Source organism: Rhea americana, unplaced genomic scaffold (assembly GCF_003343005.1).
Source record: "Rhea americana isolate MKP2758 unplaced genomic scaffold, rheAme1 scaffold_386, whole genome shotgun sequence".
Taxonomy (NCBI): Eukaryota; Metazoa; Chordata; class Aves; order Rheiformes; family Rheidae; genus Rhea; species Rhea americana.
Window position 1 is genome coordinate 111,025 of NW_028186519.1, and position 17,319 is coordinate 128,343.

Here is a 17,319-nt window from a genome sequence, read left to right on the forward strand (position 1 = left end):
CCCCGATGGCCAAGCAAGCCGCCGACGTGACCTCGCCGTGCGAGCGCGAAGGCGGGCAGCTGCAGGCGCCCCGGAGGCACGGCCACCCGCGCCCGGGGGCCCCGACCTCGCTGCCCTGGGGTGAGGGGGGCCCGGCGTCGCCGGCGCCCGCCGTGGCGCCCCCCACCAGCCCCAGCCCCTTCGCCACCCGCTCGTCCTTCTTCATCTTCGTGAGGCGCTCCTCGCTGCTGTCGCGGTCCTCCAGCGGGTACTTCTCCTTCGACGCCGACCGGAGCCCCGCGCCCATGAGCTGCGACAAGGCCACGCAGACCCCGAGCCCCCCGTGCCAGGTCTTCAACCACTACCTGAACGCGATGGGTAAGAAAGCGGCTCCGCTCGCGGGCCCCTTTGCCGCCGGCGCGTCCCGAGCGAGCGCCCTTGGCGCGGCTGCCCGCCAGCCCCCAGGCTCCACGCTGAGGGGCGCTGCCCTCCGTGCTTTCGCCGGGCGGTGGGGCAGCCTGACGGCCCGCCCGCCGGGCCGCGGTGGGGCACGCGCGCCCGGGGAGGGGCGGCGGCGGGTCGGGTCGGGTCGGGTGACCCCCCCTCAGCCCCCCACGCACTTCTGCCGGTGGTTTTCCAGCGCGCGGAACGGGGGCCGCCCAGCGAAAGTCCGATCCGGAGCCCCGTCAGGCCCTTCCCGACTGCTGGTGGACTCGGCGTGCAGATCGTCTGCCGGCGAAGGAAGTTGCAATAGCAGGGAGGTGGAGGGGCAGCGAAACAAAAGCCTGTATTGCTTAATGCACCGAGCCCGTCCCGATAACGAGCTCCAAGAGCGAGGAACTGCRTAGCGCTGGAAGTGGGAGAGGTGTTTGAGAAGTTGCTTTTAAAACTTGGCCTTTGGGGCATTTAAAATCAGCTGTAAGACTTTCAAGATTTTTTTTTTTTACTTGGGACTGAGCTCTTCTAGTGATGACAATGTAGAAAAGATGCCAAAGGAGATGCAGCGTGCAGCTTTTTAACAGGAAAATAGTATACTCGAAAACGCTCAGCATGCCATGTGCAGCTTTCTAATAGGAAAATAATATACTGGATGCGGTTTGATTTCAAACATCTGGTTCTGAGATAATGGTTTTTGTTTAGTGTTTCAATCTTCRTGCTTTCGACTCGTGCGCCGTTACAGGAGCTTCCCCCCCGCCCGCGCTGCAGTGTAACCGACCAAAGCAGTTAGCGTGCCCGCGAAAGAGCTGCAGAATACCTGCTCGGTCCTGGGTCTGCGCCGGGGAAAGGGTCCCTGCGCCGGAGCAGCCGGGTGGTTTCTGCGTGTCCGTATCCGCGTGGCGGTGAGCAGGGGGCTCTTTTTGGCTGGGTCACCCTGGAAAGCTGTTGCATGTGCTAGTGAGGCTTGCAGCAGCCTGGACGTTTGCCTGAGTAGCAAAGCGTTAGGAGATTTGGCAAGTTACCCGTCTCGATGCGGAGAGCGTGGCCCGCTCAACATACGTGCTTCCCCAGTTAATGGAGGGGCTTTAAATAGCAAAAGGATACTCGAGCAGGTATTCTTCCAACAAATTAATTATTTTAATTTTTTTTAATGGGGAGAATAGGGCAATTTCTGCTTGGGGAAAGCAGATAAAATTAGTGGAAGCAGGTGACTCGTGCTTCTTGATCAGTGACAGGGCTTGCTGTGTACTGCTTTTATGATTGCTTGCAAGATAAGMCTTTATTTATTTATTTATTTATTTCAAAACAAACTGCTCTGCCAAGGTCACAAAACTCCTGTTTCTGTTGCTGAAACCAAAATTGGTATTGACAACATCATCTGTAGCTGCTCAGTATTTGTGTTTACATGTGGCTCAGCAGGTAAGGCTTGAATTCAAGCCTCTGRTGATGGAGAAGGCACTAATATACTAACTTCTTGAAATGTTTCACTGATGTCCCTCTGCTCTTGGGATTGATTCCGCTTAATTGAGAGAACGAACACTAACTTCCACATGGCAAAAGCGAAGGAAGGTGGAAGGTCTGCTGACTCCTGTGGTAGTGATGCAGGGACTTCTGTTGATACCATTTTTTGGTGAATAACAAACACCAGCTTCAAACTGTACATGATCAAAACATCTTTTTTTTTTTTTTTTTATTATAGTTAATGGCTGTGGTTACAGCTGCAAAGTGCTTACTGTAATATGCCCTTAGGAAAGGTTTTCTGACATTATTGCAGTAATTACAGCTTAATGCTGGTTTCACAACCTTATGTAGAAAACACATAGCATTGCTAGACAAGGATCCTGGAGTTCTTCAGTGAGGATGGTCCCAGCTGTTTTTTAGCACTAAATAACCTTTTCTTTTCTGTACTCCAGAAAGAAATTGAAGTTTTCTCTAAGTTTCTGAGCTCCTGCTTTTTCTTCCCTATAGAGAGCTCTGTGAACACTGTTGAAATGATGGTTTTACTCAAGTCTCTGTTATTGTTGCTAGGGGCATCATCCTAAACAACTATAAGTGACTGGAAAAATATGCCAGCTATTTAAATGAGAGCCCTGGCTACTTTCAAACATGATTAAGCTAGAAACGTGAAGCTGCAGTGCCATTTTATTCTTGTTTGGGGACCAGAACGTACCTTACTGCTCAGCTTGCCTTGAGAAAGGCTATGGGGAAGGGTTCAGAAGCTGCGTGATTTTGCTGAATGAGAACCTGGAGCTGTGGGGCTTGTGAGGGCCAATGTCTCGTGGCCTCCACGGGAATGTCTCTAATGCAAGACATGGAAGACCCGAGTCCTACAAGCTCTCAGGGAAGAGCCAGCGTGGAGAGCTAGCGAACTGACGTGTGGCCCATACATATAAAAGGATTTTTAATGTTTTCTCGGAGTAACTGTGTATATCTGCAGTGCTTATAGGTCTTATGGAAGCAGAAGTTAAATGTCAGGTGTAAGTTCCTGGTTGCTGCTCTGGCAGTACGGTTAGTTTGGGTTTCTTCTTCACAAGTGAAAAGACAAAGGTTTAACAAGTGTTTCATGAAGTCCAGCCAGGATCCAAAAATGAAATTTTTCTCCTCCATACTTTGCACTTTTTCAATAATGTCTTGTCAGGAAGTGTTAATTTGCAGTTATTTTGACGTAACCGGTTAGTTATTCTTAGCGCTGTATCTGTGCACTTCTTCCTTGGTCCCACTGTCTCGTGGATGCCTTCTGCTGCACGCGTGCCATTAGTTTATACATGCCGCCTGGTCGTGCCTTTGCTAGGACTGCCCGGAGATGTTCAGTAAGTACTGGAGGAGTGTAGGTTGCTTCTGGTAGGAGAGACTCATGCACACATAGGTAGATGTTCCACTGTCCAGCTGTGCAAGGATATAGTAACACATTCAGATTAAAAAAAAATACTTCTTAATTGTTCTGTTGTTAAGTATGAGCATCTGCGTGGCAGGTAGGGAGAGGTTTGTGTTTTCACTACAATGTACGAGAGCTAGTTCTCTCTCTCTCTCTCTCTCTCTCTCTCTCTCTCTCTCTCTCTCTCTCTCTCTCAACAAGTCACTGTTCTGCACTTTGGTGCTCCCAGCCTGTTGGAAATCAATTCCTTCCTAAGGAAACAAATGGTATCATTTTTGTTGAATTTTTCTGCATACTCTTGCTGGGATGAGAGGCACTCTTAAAATCGGGTTAATCTTTTTCCTGGGCCCTGAGTGGGAAGAGATGCCAGCTGGATTGCACTGGCTCTAGGGTGCTATAGTGCACTGAAGTTGCAGGCTGTGAGATAAAGAACCTCTCCAGGATGTGCAAGCAGAGTGGCATTTAACAGTAAATACAAGTGTCCTGAAGCAAGAAYAGTTTGTGTATCTACGGCATGATGATGGACCAGTGTTTTTAGCCTTTTCTGTGAGGAGCAGTGGAGCATTTCTGAGGGACTAGTTGAGCAGAGAAGGTCAGGCTCTGCTCCCAAACCTCTTACTTGAAATTTCTGAGACCTTCATTGAAGTTTTCAGAGGTCCACATATTAACCAAAAGCTGGAARTGACCCTGTTAGACAGAAAGGCAGTGGCACGAGGACCATGCTAGGGAATTCAGTGGTGCCTTTTAGCTGTAAGAACATCTCAGCTATGGAGTTGTCCCACACCTGCAGCTGTATAAGCAAGTGCTAATTACTACAGGAARCACTGTTCCTGGCATGAGACACGGCAGAAGAGCATTTTGAGTGCTGCAGGGTACGAGCAGGTTGTTGTTCGCTTGGTACAAACATGGGAGGAAGAGGGCTGCTGGCAGAGCAGAAATGCTTCAGGTGTCAGCCAAGCAAAATCGATTCCCTGCTGTATCTCAGGCAGTTTAGTGAATCTTGCGATTTGCAGACCAGGGCTGCAGCCAGCAAGGCCCTTTGCAAAAATCACGGTTAAGGGGAAGACTTGTTAAGTGCAGCAGAGCTGAGAGTGGTTTTGAGGTTACTTTTGCCAGCACCTCAGCTGAGACGGCTTTCCATGGCAGACTTGCTGGAGCAGTGTGGATGTGCTTGAAGACAGACGCGGTGCTCAGCACCCGGAGGCTTTGCTCAGTTTTGCTGCAAGATGAGGGATGTTGGGATCCCTCCTGTGCTAGCAGGCTCCTGAAATGGTGCACTCATGGCAATTTTAGCCATTTTTTGGTGGCCTTTTTGAAAAGTCAGGAAAGAGGAGGCAGGATGGCAATCTTGATGTGAAATGATGGATTTGTGTTTACAGTGACAGGAAAGGGGACCTCGCACTCTTGTTTGCAGGATGAATTATTGCAAGTGCTTCATTTGCAGGTTTATATCTGAGACACTTTAATTTGCTATGGTAGAATCCACTTTAAAAGCTTTCCTTTGAATCTTGTGCTGTCATTTAAAATGCTTAATCTTGTTTATCAGAAAAAAATTTGAAGCAACAAAGATATTCTTGCATGGAGGCTATAAAGCAGTTTGCTGTGCAAGGTTGGTTCAGCATATTAGGAAAGATGCTTTTGAGGATCAGTAAAGGAGGAACAGTGATGAGCTTATTTGGTTTTTCCAGGACCCTGCTGGTAAATCAAAGAGATTATGCTGGAGATTTAATGGTGAGAGAGAGATTCTGGTATTATATTCTGCTGCATGGTAGAGGAGACAGATTTTCATGCTTTTGGATCTCTGGCATTCAAAAGTAGTCAAACAAGTACCCTCATGTCCTGGAATGGTATTTTCTATTTGTCCCTCCAGCTTCTCTAGAAGGGTGATGCTCTACAGGCTTGGTGTGCTGTTGGAGTGGATGCTTGATCTTCCAAGGTTTTCAGGCTAGCTGATACCACCTATTTCCTAGCTTTAGTCAGCTTTTCCTCTCTTACTCAAAATGTCCTAGTCAGTGTGTCTTTTGGTGTTTTTTTTTTTTCCCTCCTCTCCCCAGGACACTGTAAAGCACATTCCCAGTCCACCTTGAACCAAGCTGACAGTCTAGCACTCAGAAACGCTCCAAGCCCCCAGAAGGAGCCATAAAGATTGAAGAAAAGTATGGCAGACGTAGTGGGTCCTCTGCAGAGCAGTGGCATGTAGGAAGGTGATTTGTACACAGGAATGCTTGGGATGAARTGACCTGAGACAAGAGATCTGCCATTCAGAGGTGCTGTAAGAGTTGTAGACCAGGATTCCAAGTCCTTGGCTCTTATTGGGAGCTGCTCATTTTATTTTTATTTTTTTCTGAAAGAGCAGCTTTATCTAAAAGAGCAGGAGGTACACGTGCAGGCTTTGTATACAATTTTTTTCTGGAGGTACTTGGAACAGGTATGTAGAAGTGCTTTGTAAATTAGTTTCCTCTGTGCTATTTTGATCTCTGTATGTTTTCCTGCCCTCAGAAGAGGGGAAAGAAGCGTGAAGTTTTCTTGATTCTGCATGGAACCTTTTTGCTCTTCCTCCAGTAGAGGAGGCAACAACCTGTGTGAAAATAAATAATAACTGTAAAAAAAAAAGTGTGGCTGTTGTGAATAAAACTGTATAGTATACCGTTATGTAATGCCTACAGCTCAACATGGAAGGGGAAAACAGCACTTTTGTGTAAACTCAGCATGAAAGAGAGGGGGAAAACCCAGGGAGTGTAACAGAAAGGCGAATTGAACAGGGAAACGTTAAACCAAGAACCCCAGAAACATGTGTATGCACAGAGCTGTGATGCTCTCCTTACCTTCTGGAGGTCACTGGGCTCCTGCTTTCTGCTTTGCTCTTCCCTCTGCAGCACCAACAGGAACATGGGGTATCCTCAACGCCTCCCAAAGAGGTGCAGGCACCTTTCTTAGCCAGAGGCTGATGCTTCTGGCCAGGCATGACTAGTTGTTTTTTGCGGGACGGAGGGGGAAGCAAAAAGCCACATCTCTTGACACAATGACCACAGCACTGCCTTCTCGCTGCCAACTTTAAAGGACCTACTCTAAAGTATGGAGGTGCTAGAGTTTCTCAGCAGAAGGCTTTGGCACGCATGGATAGCTCTTACGGCCAATGTCTGTGCGTCTGATCTTGTTCTTGGAACTGGACCCATCTGACTTGTGGTGTAAAATGAGAGGCTGAGACTGTAAGGGGGAGCTGCAGCCCAAACAGCCGGTTTGGTAGAGCTATGGGCTGCTGGAAGCAGGCCCTTGCGGTGGAAAGTAGGACATGATGGTAGCCCTTTGGTTAACGTTATTTGATATGTTTTCTTACAAAYGTGCCGTTTCAGAGCTGTTGGCTTTCTCCTTGAGCTTCATGTGCATAACCTACTGTTTCATCTGAAGCCGTTTTCCAATGTTTTTACAATTAAGTTTTCTTTAAGGGGATTTGGATTACAAAACCTGGGAGATAAAAGCAAAAAAAAAAAAACAAAAAAAAAAACAAACAAACAAAAAAAAAGCATCCAAACTTGGGCCAGTGATTTTGTTAGTCATGCCAGTCTCTGTGATCTCTTTGTGATCTCTTGGTGCAGCCAAGATGTAGACCTCCTGGGGATACTTATGGCTGCTCAGGATGCACTCAGGATGTAGACTCTTCGGGATGCTGGTGGCAGCTTGGGGCACCAGTGTGGCCCCTGGTTTCTCAGCAGCAAAGCGGTCTTACCYTCTGCGCAGGAGAGGCAGGACAAGGCTGAAGGGAAGTCGCAGCTTCCTAGGTCCCAGCAGAGATTTGTGTGGGAGGGAGAGGATTGCTTAGTGGTAAGTCCAGGCTTAGTGTGTGGGTGCTTCTCGGGCTCTTCCAGCCCTCTCGTCATCTTAACCTTTTCTAGACYTACCTCAGCCCACCTGGCCCCTCGCCCCTTCTCTGCTCCGTACTGYGTCTTGATTCATACCCTGGCCCCTCATTGCACACTGCTCCTTCCTCAGTGCTTCATRTTTTTATTATCAGCCATCTCAGTGAGAGGGGCCAGGGCTTTGGGAGAGAGGCTGCAGCAACCTGCCCTTTCCCACTGAGCTTGAGTGCAGGCTTGGCTTCATCCAGCAGGGTGCTGAGGGCAGGACAGGCTGGGCCAATGCTGGCTGTGAGGCACCTGGGGAGCTGCTTGGAGACCTCCCAGGCCTCAGCCGAAGAGCTTGATATTAGTTGCCAGGATCGATTCTGGATCTCTAGTCCTTCTATCATTTGAACAACTGATGCTTTTTTTGCTTTCTCCTGTTCTCTCTTTTCTGTCCTTCCCCCTTTTTTCTCCCTTCTTTTTTAACCTTTCCCCAACTATGCTACATTTATGCTTTATTCATGGCACTGACTTTAATGGAATAACGTTGGCTTGTAGGCCTGTCAGCCAGTAACATTTCGCATATAAGGGCAGGTGTCTCATTCCTTTGATCTCAGGTGATACTGTGTACTGGAACAGACCCATCTGCAYGGGTTCAAGCTGCATTAATGGCAAAGGTGGCGTTACTCAGCAGCTCGAGCAGGCGGTACTGTAGCGTGATGCCATACGGGCAATTCATGTTTTGCATGTGTGCATTTGAGAGAGAAGCTCGCTGGCTGCTTCCATGAGAGAAGGAGATGTTCTGTGAAGGTGTCTTTCCACCTCTTGGCTGCTAACCCTGCAGCTCTGGATGGGTTTCTCGTGTTTTCTCCCACATGTCTGCTGGAGCATGGACTCACTGACCTGCCCTGCGCGGGGAAAGGCTGTATTTTCCATCTGTGGCCRTTAAGGGCTTCCTCTGTCTTTTCCTTGTGTCCTCTTGTCCCATCTGCTGACTTGCCACTGTTTGGCGGCTGCCCCGGCAGTCACCCTGCGACTGTATTGGGAAGGTGCGTGTGTACGGAGAGGACCGCAGCGGCATGGGAAGAGCTGCTCCTCGCCGCGCAAAGCTGCCGAGTCGGCCGCTTCTGCTCCGCGAGACCCGCTCCCGAGACGGGCTCCCTTGGCATCCAGGGCCGCGGAGGGTGAGAAAGACCCTCTGCAAGACTTGTCCTGAGCTTTCCGGTAGGACCTTGGCCCCACCGTGGCGTGTGCCTGCCTGCGCTGAGAGCAGTGCTGCTCGTTAATACTTAACGGGAGGGTCGAGGGGCGGCGTTTTGCGGCTGCTGCGTAAAACTCTGCACCGGCACGGGGGCTTCGTTCTTGCAAACGCACGTGAAGGAGGACAAAAAATTGACAGTGAGTCGTGCAGGCGCCTCTCGGGACGTGGGTCCGCGATGAGCATGTAACCCGGCCGCGCTCCGAAGCGGAGATTTGAGCTAGCGAGCCGCGGGAGCGCTCTGCGCCGGGGAGYGGACTGGAGAAGGAGCTGTCGCCTGAGTGCTGGGCTGTGGCCAACTGTGCCGGGATACGGCGGTCCGCTTTTTGAGCGGAGTATCGACTGCTGGTCTCGGCTGCAAAGGCGAGAGAGAGCAGCCCGAGCAGAGATTTGCATTTGGTTGTGCTCGTGTAGTTCGCTGCCCCTTTGCCATGAAGATGCTGTTTTCTTGTTTCCCGTGAGTTGCTTTTGGCGTCAGAGGAGGGAGCGGGGGCGGAAGTGGTGCCTGGCCCAAAACCATCAGGTCGACCCATATGACCAGCGTAGGTTGTGCCTGTCCAGCGAAGCATTTCCCACCTAAGCAAGCCTTTAAGACGTTCTCCGTTGGCATATGGGAAACGGGGTCTGGTCCTTGGTCTTCTGACGATCAGGGGAATGCCAAGTCCCAAAACATTCCTGCCGGTGCGGGATTTTTTTTTATTTATTTATTTTTACAGGCTCCGGCTTTCTGTGTTTCGTGGGGCTGGGTTGTTAGCATCACGTCTTCTGCCGCAGCACGTTGTGATATGACTGGGATTGCTCGTTCGCGGCATGGTGGTGAGCGAAGGCACGGCGGGCTTGGAAAGTTCCTCTGACTGGTTTTGCAACCCATTATGACTGGCCACTTTTTGATATTGCAATTTGGCAACGCCACAGAAAGTCCTTTCTGAAAACCTCAGTCTGATTTCACTCTCAACCACGGAACCGTAATATTAATTTCTCGACCGCCGGAGCTTTTATCATTTGAGGCTCCTGCAGAGGTTCGCAGAGGCGGGTGCTGGGTAGAGACGGAGGAGAAGGAGAGCTGCACAGCGTCTGCTTTCCAGCCCTCTGCTCCTTGCAGGCCACCCCCCACTTTGACCCAAATGAGTTTTGCATTTTCAAAACCTTCCTGTCAAATAAGGTGAGGGCTTTGCTGAATGAAATTCGGCAGCRAGCGAGATAAATATGGTTGTCCCTGCTGCAGCCCTCCTAGGGCACTACTCCTTCGCTACTACAGCCTGAAAACAAAACATCTCTCAGAGCCAAGCAGCATTCGTTTGGCTCAGAAATAAATTTTCCAGTGGGTTTGGAGCCAGACATTTATTCATTTATTTAATTTTTTTCTGCCCTACTAATCCTTTGAATATTTTGAGATTGGAAGCTATTTGTATTCCCTTGCAATTCCTTTTCAGCTTTCAGGCCAAGTTTGTGAAACACTCTTGTTTTGTGTGATGTGTGGGGTTTTTTGGTTAAGAGCTGTAATGTTTGCTCAAAACCTGAACTTCTGTTTGCAAGCAGGGGAAGAGGTGGTGCAGGTAACGTGCCGAGTTCTGGATGTGTCACAGGCTGTTTGTTTCTCCCTCGGATATTTGGGGGGGCTGTGCAGTTATCATTTGTTTAGAAACTTATTAAAATGGAAACTTGAGTGGTTGGTTGTGTACAGTTGAGCATAACTGATGTATTAGTTCTTTTTTCCTTTTGTAAGCCCAGTTCTGTTTTCTTAGGTCTGATTTGTTTTCTRTTTAAACTCTGGAACGTAGTATCTAAAAGAAGAAGGTTCCATTTTTTTTAACAGAGGTGAAAAGTCCTTATGTTTGCTCTAAGTGCAACTTCTCTGTGTGTAAATTTAGTTGTGGCTTGCTTCTTAGCACAACAAGAGCAATAATTTTCCTCTCCTTGTTGGACTTCAGAACTGTTTGGGAAAGAAATGTGAGAATTTGCCTAAGCTATCAAGACAGAGGTTTGGTAAGATTAGAGCAGAAATTGCTGCTGTGCCTACAAGAAAACAGAATGATTTATAAAAGAGAGGAAAAGAAGGTTTTGCTGGGGAAAGAAATTGGGGGGTAGGAGTTACTGCGTGGGAACTGCTGGGGCTAGTTTTGCTCTTGGAKGTGCCCTGTGCCCACCTGCCCTACCGAAGGTGGCACATGGCCTGTGGAATGATCTATTCTGCTGTCAAGGTTTGGGATTTTGGGCTGTTCCATRGGATTTGAAGGTGAATGTCTGCCCACATCACTTGATTGCCTCTGCGATTTGAGCAACCCCCCACCACCACCACCCCACTCCCCGAGCACATCTTAGAGCTGCTTCAACTTGTCATGGACTATTTCAGAGGGGACAAATGCTTGGAGAAGTGCAATGAGATGCTCTTAAAAGAAGCTGAATGAAAACTCATTCTGCTCTTGCCTTGTGTAGTGAAATGTGAAATATTTAACATTTGAAGTGTCATAACAACGCTCCTGTGTGAAGAGATATTTTGTGGCTCAGAGAAAGCTGAAGGAACTCCTCTTTGAACTGTTTGCTTCTTCTGCGTTTCCCTGCCAGTAGTGATTTCAATTTGGAGTGTGAATGCGATTCAGGCTGATCCAGCTTACGGGAAAGTTGACCCAAAACCCAACGGTGAGTGGTGGTGGTCCTCRTGATAGCTCCCTGGAACGTGCCTTTGTGAGCCCATGCTCTTCAGCACATATATCCTTGATGTGCCCATGTAAGCATCGTTGTCATCAGTAGGTACAGGGAAAGGTTCTGTTTGGGTGGGCTCAAATTTTAGGAGAGTTGCTTGTTTCTTGCTCTTTTTCGCAAGCTGACAATGCTGTTCTTAGCTCTGGCTTGCAGGTGCACTCTGATAGCCAGCTAAGCAGCGATGTTAGTTCTCTTGTTGAACTTAGTGGTTTCTCTTGCTGCTCTTTGCACGATGACTTGCCCCTCAAGGAGAGGAGCTGGCATAGGAAGCTGGCACTTGAGCAAGCTGTGTCACTGGCAAAGAGAAAGTTTGACGTGCTTGCAGCCCTACTCCTCTGGGGAGGGCACTTCTGAAGTTGTGCTGCCCTTGTCTGAACACAGYGACTTGTCTTTTAGCATGTTTCCGTGGTTAAATCTAACTTGTGGCATTTTCCTCTTGAAACAACTCTTCTTTTGAAGCAACGCGCATGTCTTTCCAGCTTTGACTGTTTTCAGTGAAAGGCACTGGCTTTAATAAGGATAGTGGGGTTGTTTGGTATAGGTAAGACCTAAAGGTTCATTTGGGGCTGGTTCATCTACTGTTGCTGCTTTCGATCAAAGCAAGAGTTGTGGCAGCTCCATCAGCTCGGAGCTGAGTGTGAGAGCTGGGCTGAGSTGGCACCTCAAGAAACAGTGGTCCCGGTGAGGGACCTGCATGCGTTCCATCGGTCCTAGCCATCTGATGCTTAGAGGACAATTAGGATCTGTATTAAAAAAAAAGAAAAAATAGAAAAGAAAAAAAATGTGTCCATTGATTTTTGCCAACCTTGTTTGTCTTTTTGCTGTTTTTCAAATGCTCTGTTTTTGTTCTGTGCAGCTTCCAGGAGGCAGTCTCCCTCGCTAGCAGAAGATATACAGCCAGAAATATGGATTGCACAGGAACTGCGGCGCATTGGCGATGAATTCAATGCCTCCTATTATCCAAGAAGGGTAATTTTCCGATTTTTCTTTTCGATTTCTTTCGATGCAGTATCTGAAAAGGAAAAGCATAATCATATCTGGAAGTGAGTTCTGTAGCAACTGTTTTATTCACTCAGGTGTACAGAAGGATGTGTGGGTGGTTGTGTTGGCTTGGATGGAGGTGTGTATTGCCTGTACTGTGCAGTCATTTGCTGTTACAATGTCATTAAAGAAATTCAGAATAACCTTTAAATTGGGACTTGAGGCTTTCAGGTATAAAATTAATGGTATTATTCATAGTATTGCAAGCCAGTAGAATGTATTCTGTTGCTGGATTAGGACTGAGCCTGAGAATAACGAGGAAAAACCTTTTAAAAGTTTAATATTTTGGTATATTTTTTTGGAATGAGAAGATGTCCCCTGGAAATGGTAACCCGCAGAGAAGCCATCACATGCAGGGACTGGGTGACAAGGGTTTCAGGGACAAAGGCAGAGTGATAATGCAGCAGGTTTCTGTGCTCACCAACCTACCTGGCTGCCGAATTGCTGCTGCTGAGGATCACGGAGGTGGGAAATACAGTCATAAGTATGAAATAGGGTCTGATCACTGGATTTTTTTTCTTATAAAGAACCAGAGAGCACTATTTTTAAGATATATATTGGTAACATTGTAAACACTTAGCTTTGTGTTGCAACAAAAATAGGTGGAACTAACACCCCCCCCCCCCAAAAAAAAAAAAATCAGTGCAAAGAAAAATGAAGCAACAGCAGTTTTCAGAAAGAACAAAGTTAGCAAGTAACCCACCTATCTTGCATTATTAAAGGCTGCGTGTTCGTACATGCGGTTTCTAGTCCACCAGCTCGTCCTTTTGCTAGTTTGAGAGCAGTCAGAAGCCTGTTTATGCGGAGGCGTTGACGATGAAAAGCTGACTGCCTGGATCTTATCTGTCCTCCCCAAGCCATGAGTCACAGCTTATTTCCTCACCGTCTCACAGATTCGTACGGCAGTTGTCTTTCGGCAGAGGTTTTCCCCCAAATTGGGCGTCGGGCCGTCTTGGGCTGACTCTTTCTGTGCAGGGTCTTTGCCTTGCTTGCTGCTTCTCCATCTGGTCTCGTCTCTTTGTGGACGCTCTCGTTTTCCTCGATGCTAGAGCGGATGCCTGTTTGATTGGCCATGCCTCAGATGCAAGAAAAATCCTTTCCCCGGCACTTAGTTTTGATTGTCTTTATGAATGGCCTGAGCTGCTCTCTCCTCTGTCTGGGGTGTTCTTCCTACTCTGCACGTGCCGGCAGTGAGCAGCCTCCTTGGTTTTTGTTTGCCTGTGAGCTTGTTCCACTGCGAGCCTGCATCTGTTGTGTGGAGGAAGATTTCCTTGAGGTGCGYTTTTGCTGAAAGCTTGCTCTGCTGTCTGGCAGTTTTTACTATAGGCTCTACTCCCTTCCTGGACTCATCTCTCCAACAGAGCATGCAGCCCAACCTGTAATGAGCTGATGATAAGCTGCATCTCATCCAGACCCTGGAAAGCATCTCCTGAGCCCTCCAGTCTAGGCTGATTTCTCTTGTTGCAAAATACCCAATCATTTGCGCGGCAAGCGGTCTTTTCATTTAAAAGCAAAACATCTGTTCGATGAGAGATGGGGACTAAATCATTTCTGCTAGCACTTGGAAATCCGYGGGCATCTGGTAGCAGCTAGCCGATTCAGAAGGCTTTGCAGAAATGCAGGCTGCTGTTACTTTTTTTTCCTCTTCTGATCATCCTTGCTGGCTTCTGGAGTTGTGCTGCAAGTCCCCCTCCCAACCCAACTGCAGAATGAGTGCTGTGCGGTTCAGTGGTGWATGATTTCTTGCTCTTGTTTCCTTGTCTTATCCTTGAACCAGCTGAAGTAAAGGTTTTGGAAGGGATTTTCTCCCTTTCCCAAGCCTTTTTCCTGGCGTTGGTTTTCCTTGCAGGTGTGAGAGGATGAGTTTGCTGCATATGCTGGGTTTGGGAGCTGAAGCTGTTAGCACAGAGCCTGGAARAGGCTCTTCAGTGGTGGTCAGAGGTGGTTGTGTAGTTTTGAGTAAGATGGTTCTTGAGGTTGCGATTTCTTGCTCTCATACCTCTAGTCAYCTGTTGAAGCTCCTTTGAGTTTCCTAGGGTGTGTGTTTTGTTTTCTGAGTTTTCTTAGTTTTGGGATTTTTTTTCGCTTTGAAATGGGGAACTTCCATGGTGAATCTGTTCCTGCTCTTCCTGAGTCACTGTATCACTCCTGCCCATGTGGTGTGAGGGTTGCAGAAGCCGGTTGTGGAACGTGATGTTTCTGATGTTCTCTGATTCATGTTGAAAGCAGCACGTTCACGGATGCCGATGAATTCTTGTCATCCATTGTTTTCAGAAATAAGTGGGTTTCAGAGCATTTAAGCAATTTTAAAGTTTTTGCACCAATGCACTTGAACATTACTTCCAGAATACGTATCTTCTCCTTCTACGGACCATCTTGCTATTTAGGAAAAGAGATTGTGTTTTCACAGTTGGAGCCCTTCAGTGGAGCAGCACCTGGGAAAGGATGAACTATGAGGTTGTATTTGCTTCCCTGGCTTTCTGCGGCCAGTGGAAAGCAAGCATAATGCTGCAGTAGCCAATGGCCCTGACACCAGAGCTTGCCASTTTGCACCGTCGTCGCCTCTCTGTAGCAGCGTCCCGTCCTGGGTTTTGCTTCCCCTGGCCGCAGCTCCGCTTGCAAGTGGACRATTTTCGTGAAGAGGGCCCAGCGCTCGGACTGCGCTGGGGGTTCAGCCTGCTTTCTCTGGTYGCTCTGGTTTGCCCTTTAATCTGTGTCGTAAGGTGAGAAATGGGAAGCTAACAGTGATGCCAAAAAAGCACTTGCTAGACAAGTCGAAGCTGTTGGGCAGGTCAGGGTAGCTGTGCCTAGCAGTGGCACTCACATTGCTCCTCCTTGTTGCTGGGCAGCATGCCCAAAACGTCAGGGTGGCCCAGAGAGCAGCATCCTCGACGCCAAGCAAGGAAGGGTCTAATGGGCGCCAGTGGAGCCTTCATCCCGCAGCAAACCGTCTCATTGCGGGGATGTCTTGGCTGGGGTCTCTGTCAGCGCTCGASGGAGGCTCTGGCTCCAGCCGTGCGGTGGAGTCCAGCTTAGCTTGAACCGAGACTGTGTTACTGCAGCCCTGCCTTCCTCCCCACCTCCAGGCCTTCCTGTCTCCTCTGCTGCGTGGTGCAAACAGCTGGCAACTACACAGTCATCCTCGCTGGGTTAATTTTCAGCAGGATTGGTTCCTTGAGTTGGTTTATCTTGCCAGTTTCCAGGTCTAAATAGTTTTACGCAGCCGTGGGGTTTACTGTTTGCGTTTTAGCTGACTCACTCCGGGTTATTTTTAGCTTGCTARGTAACTTGGAGCCTGCTGAAAGCTCCTCCCATCACCTTAGGCAACATGGTTGCATGCCAACACCTCGCTGGCTCGCCCCTTCTCTGTCCATCGTGGGCCCAAGCCTCCTGGCCAGGCAGAAAAGTCTCTTCTCATTTTCGCTCCCTCATTTATTTCTACTGCTTTATTAATAAACTTGGGTGCTTCTCTGCGTGTCCTTTTTCTAAGGGTCTTTTTTTTTTTTTTCCACCCCCACCCCTCCCCTTCCCTTGCTCTCTGCCTCATTGACTGTCGGGAAGTGAGGTTGGCTTAGCCGGAAGCTCAGCAAAGTGTTTCTCGTGGCCACCCGGCTGGCAGATGTGCGGCAGACGACTTCCAGGTGGGTAAAATCCTGCCGTCGCGGGAGCCAAGCATGCCATGGGGCTGGGATGCTCCCGACCCGCCAGCTCCTGAGCAGAGGCTGGAAAAGCTCATGGCACCCAAGGACGCAACATTGCCCGCATGGGGTCTCAGTAACACCCAAGGGACACGGCTGGTTTGTGCGCTCCGGTTTGGGACAGCAGCAGGTTTTACGCCCCCGCCGTGAGTGCCGATGGGGTGAAAGTTTGCATCTCGGGATAGAATGCACCGATTTCCGCTCTAGAAGTTTGCATCTCAGCGCAAACACCCCGATTTCTGCTCTTTTCTGGGGCACGTGCGAACGTGATTTCACTGCGCTAAGTATAGATGAAATCAAGTTGTTTCACGAACAGAGGAGGAAAGGTGGTGACGTTTGGGCTTCTGTTTTGCTATTTTAAAAAAAAGAAAAGACTTAAAAATAAATGCGCTTCGGTGATTGCTGCTTCTCCTTTTTCTTCTCTGTGCACGTGCCTGTGAAGCACAGCTCGCTCGCTCGCTCCAGGGGAGGAGCGTTTTGCAGCCCGGGCTGTTTTATGAATGAGGCGGCTGGGTTACGCCTCGCTGTTCTGAGACCAGCGGTCTAAATTAAAATCTGCACGTTGTGAGCACGAGCAGGGGCCTGGCAGTTGCACCACGGTCGTTGGTGGGCGAATAGCAATAGAGGGGGRAAAAGTCCTTCGGGTGCCTTTTTTTTGCTGTTGCAGAAGAACCAGATGCGGGTGCCTGGGCGTAGAGGGGGTGAAAAGAGGGTGCAGGGTATTTGTTCAATACTCCTTAACGGTCATGTCCGTATAGCTCTTTAAAAAAGGTTGTAGCTCGTTATCCTATTTTTTTTTCCTCTCTCTCTACTTCTCCATTCTCCCCATTTTCCCCGCTTTGCCTGGGGCAGTTGTTTCACGCTGCCATGGCAGCTGGAAGTACAGGCAGCGTGAAACAACCCTCGGCTCGGTGCTTTGCCGTTTGCAGACTKGAGCGCAGCGGCTCGAGGTGTCTTCCAGCCCTTTCTGGATAAAAAAAGGCACTTTTTCTCTCTTCTTTAGATCTACCTCCTTGGTTTGCAYGTGGTCTCCTCTCTTCCTAAGCTTAGTGGGTTTGCTTATTTATTTATTTTTCTTTAAACTTTTCCACATTATGGCTTTTAAAACTCCTGGATTCCTYGTTTCCAAGCCCTTGGCTGAAGTAAGACGTTCCACCTTACCGAAAGGCAACGTGCAAGGTGTCTGCGGTCGCTTCCGTCTGCGTAACGTGCTTGGTTGCGCCCGTCAAAATTTCGCGTTTTCCCTGGTTTGTCGCTGCAGCTGAAGCAGCCTGCTTTCCCCTCCGAATTAAGCTGGTTTTATTAGCAACGCTCTCTCCGTTGTAAAGAGCAGAGAGCGAATGGACGCGCAGTGTTTAGCTTGCCTGAAACGGCCGCTGAAGCCGAAAGTGAACAAAAGCCGCGCTGGATGCGCTCCGTCCCAACGTGCACGGCCGCACTGTCTCCGTTTGCGGGGCTGTCCTCTAGGAAAGATGCTAGTTGGGAGTT

The 17,319-nt window shown here is 48.8% G+C and overlaps 1 protein-coding gene across 1 annotated transcript in view; it reads left to right on the plus strand.

Annotated features, from left to right (window-relative positions):
* Positions 1–5: 5 nt before the first annotated feature.
* BCL2L11 (BCL2 like 11) overlaps positions 6–17,319 on the plus strand; it is a 20,589-nt gene continuing 3,275 nt past the window's right edge. Inside the window, exons 1-2 of the mRNA XM_085313450.1 lie at positions 6–357; positions 11,949–12,061. Coding sequence (XP_085169576.1) covers positions 6–357; positions 11,949–12,061 — 465 coding nt within the window. The remainder of the gene's footprint in view (positions 358–11,948; positions 12,062–17,319) is intronic.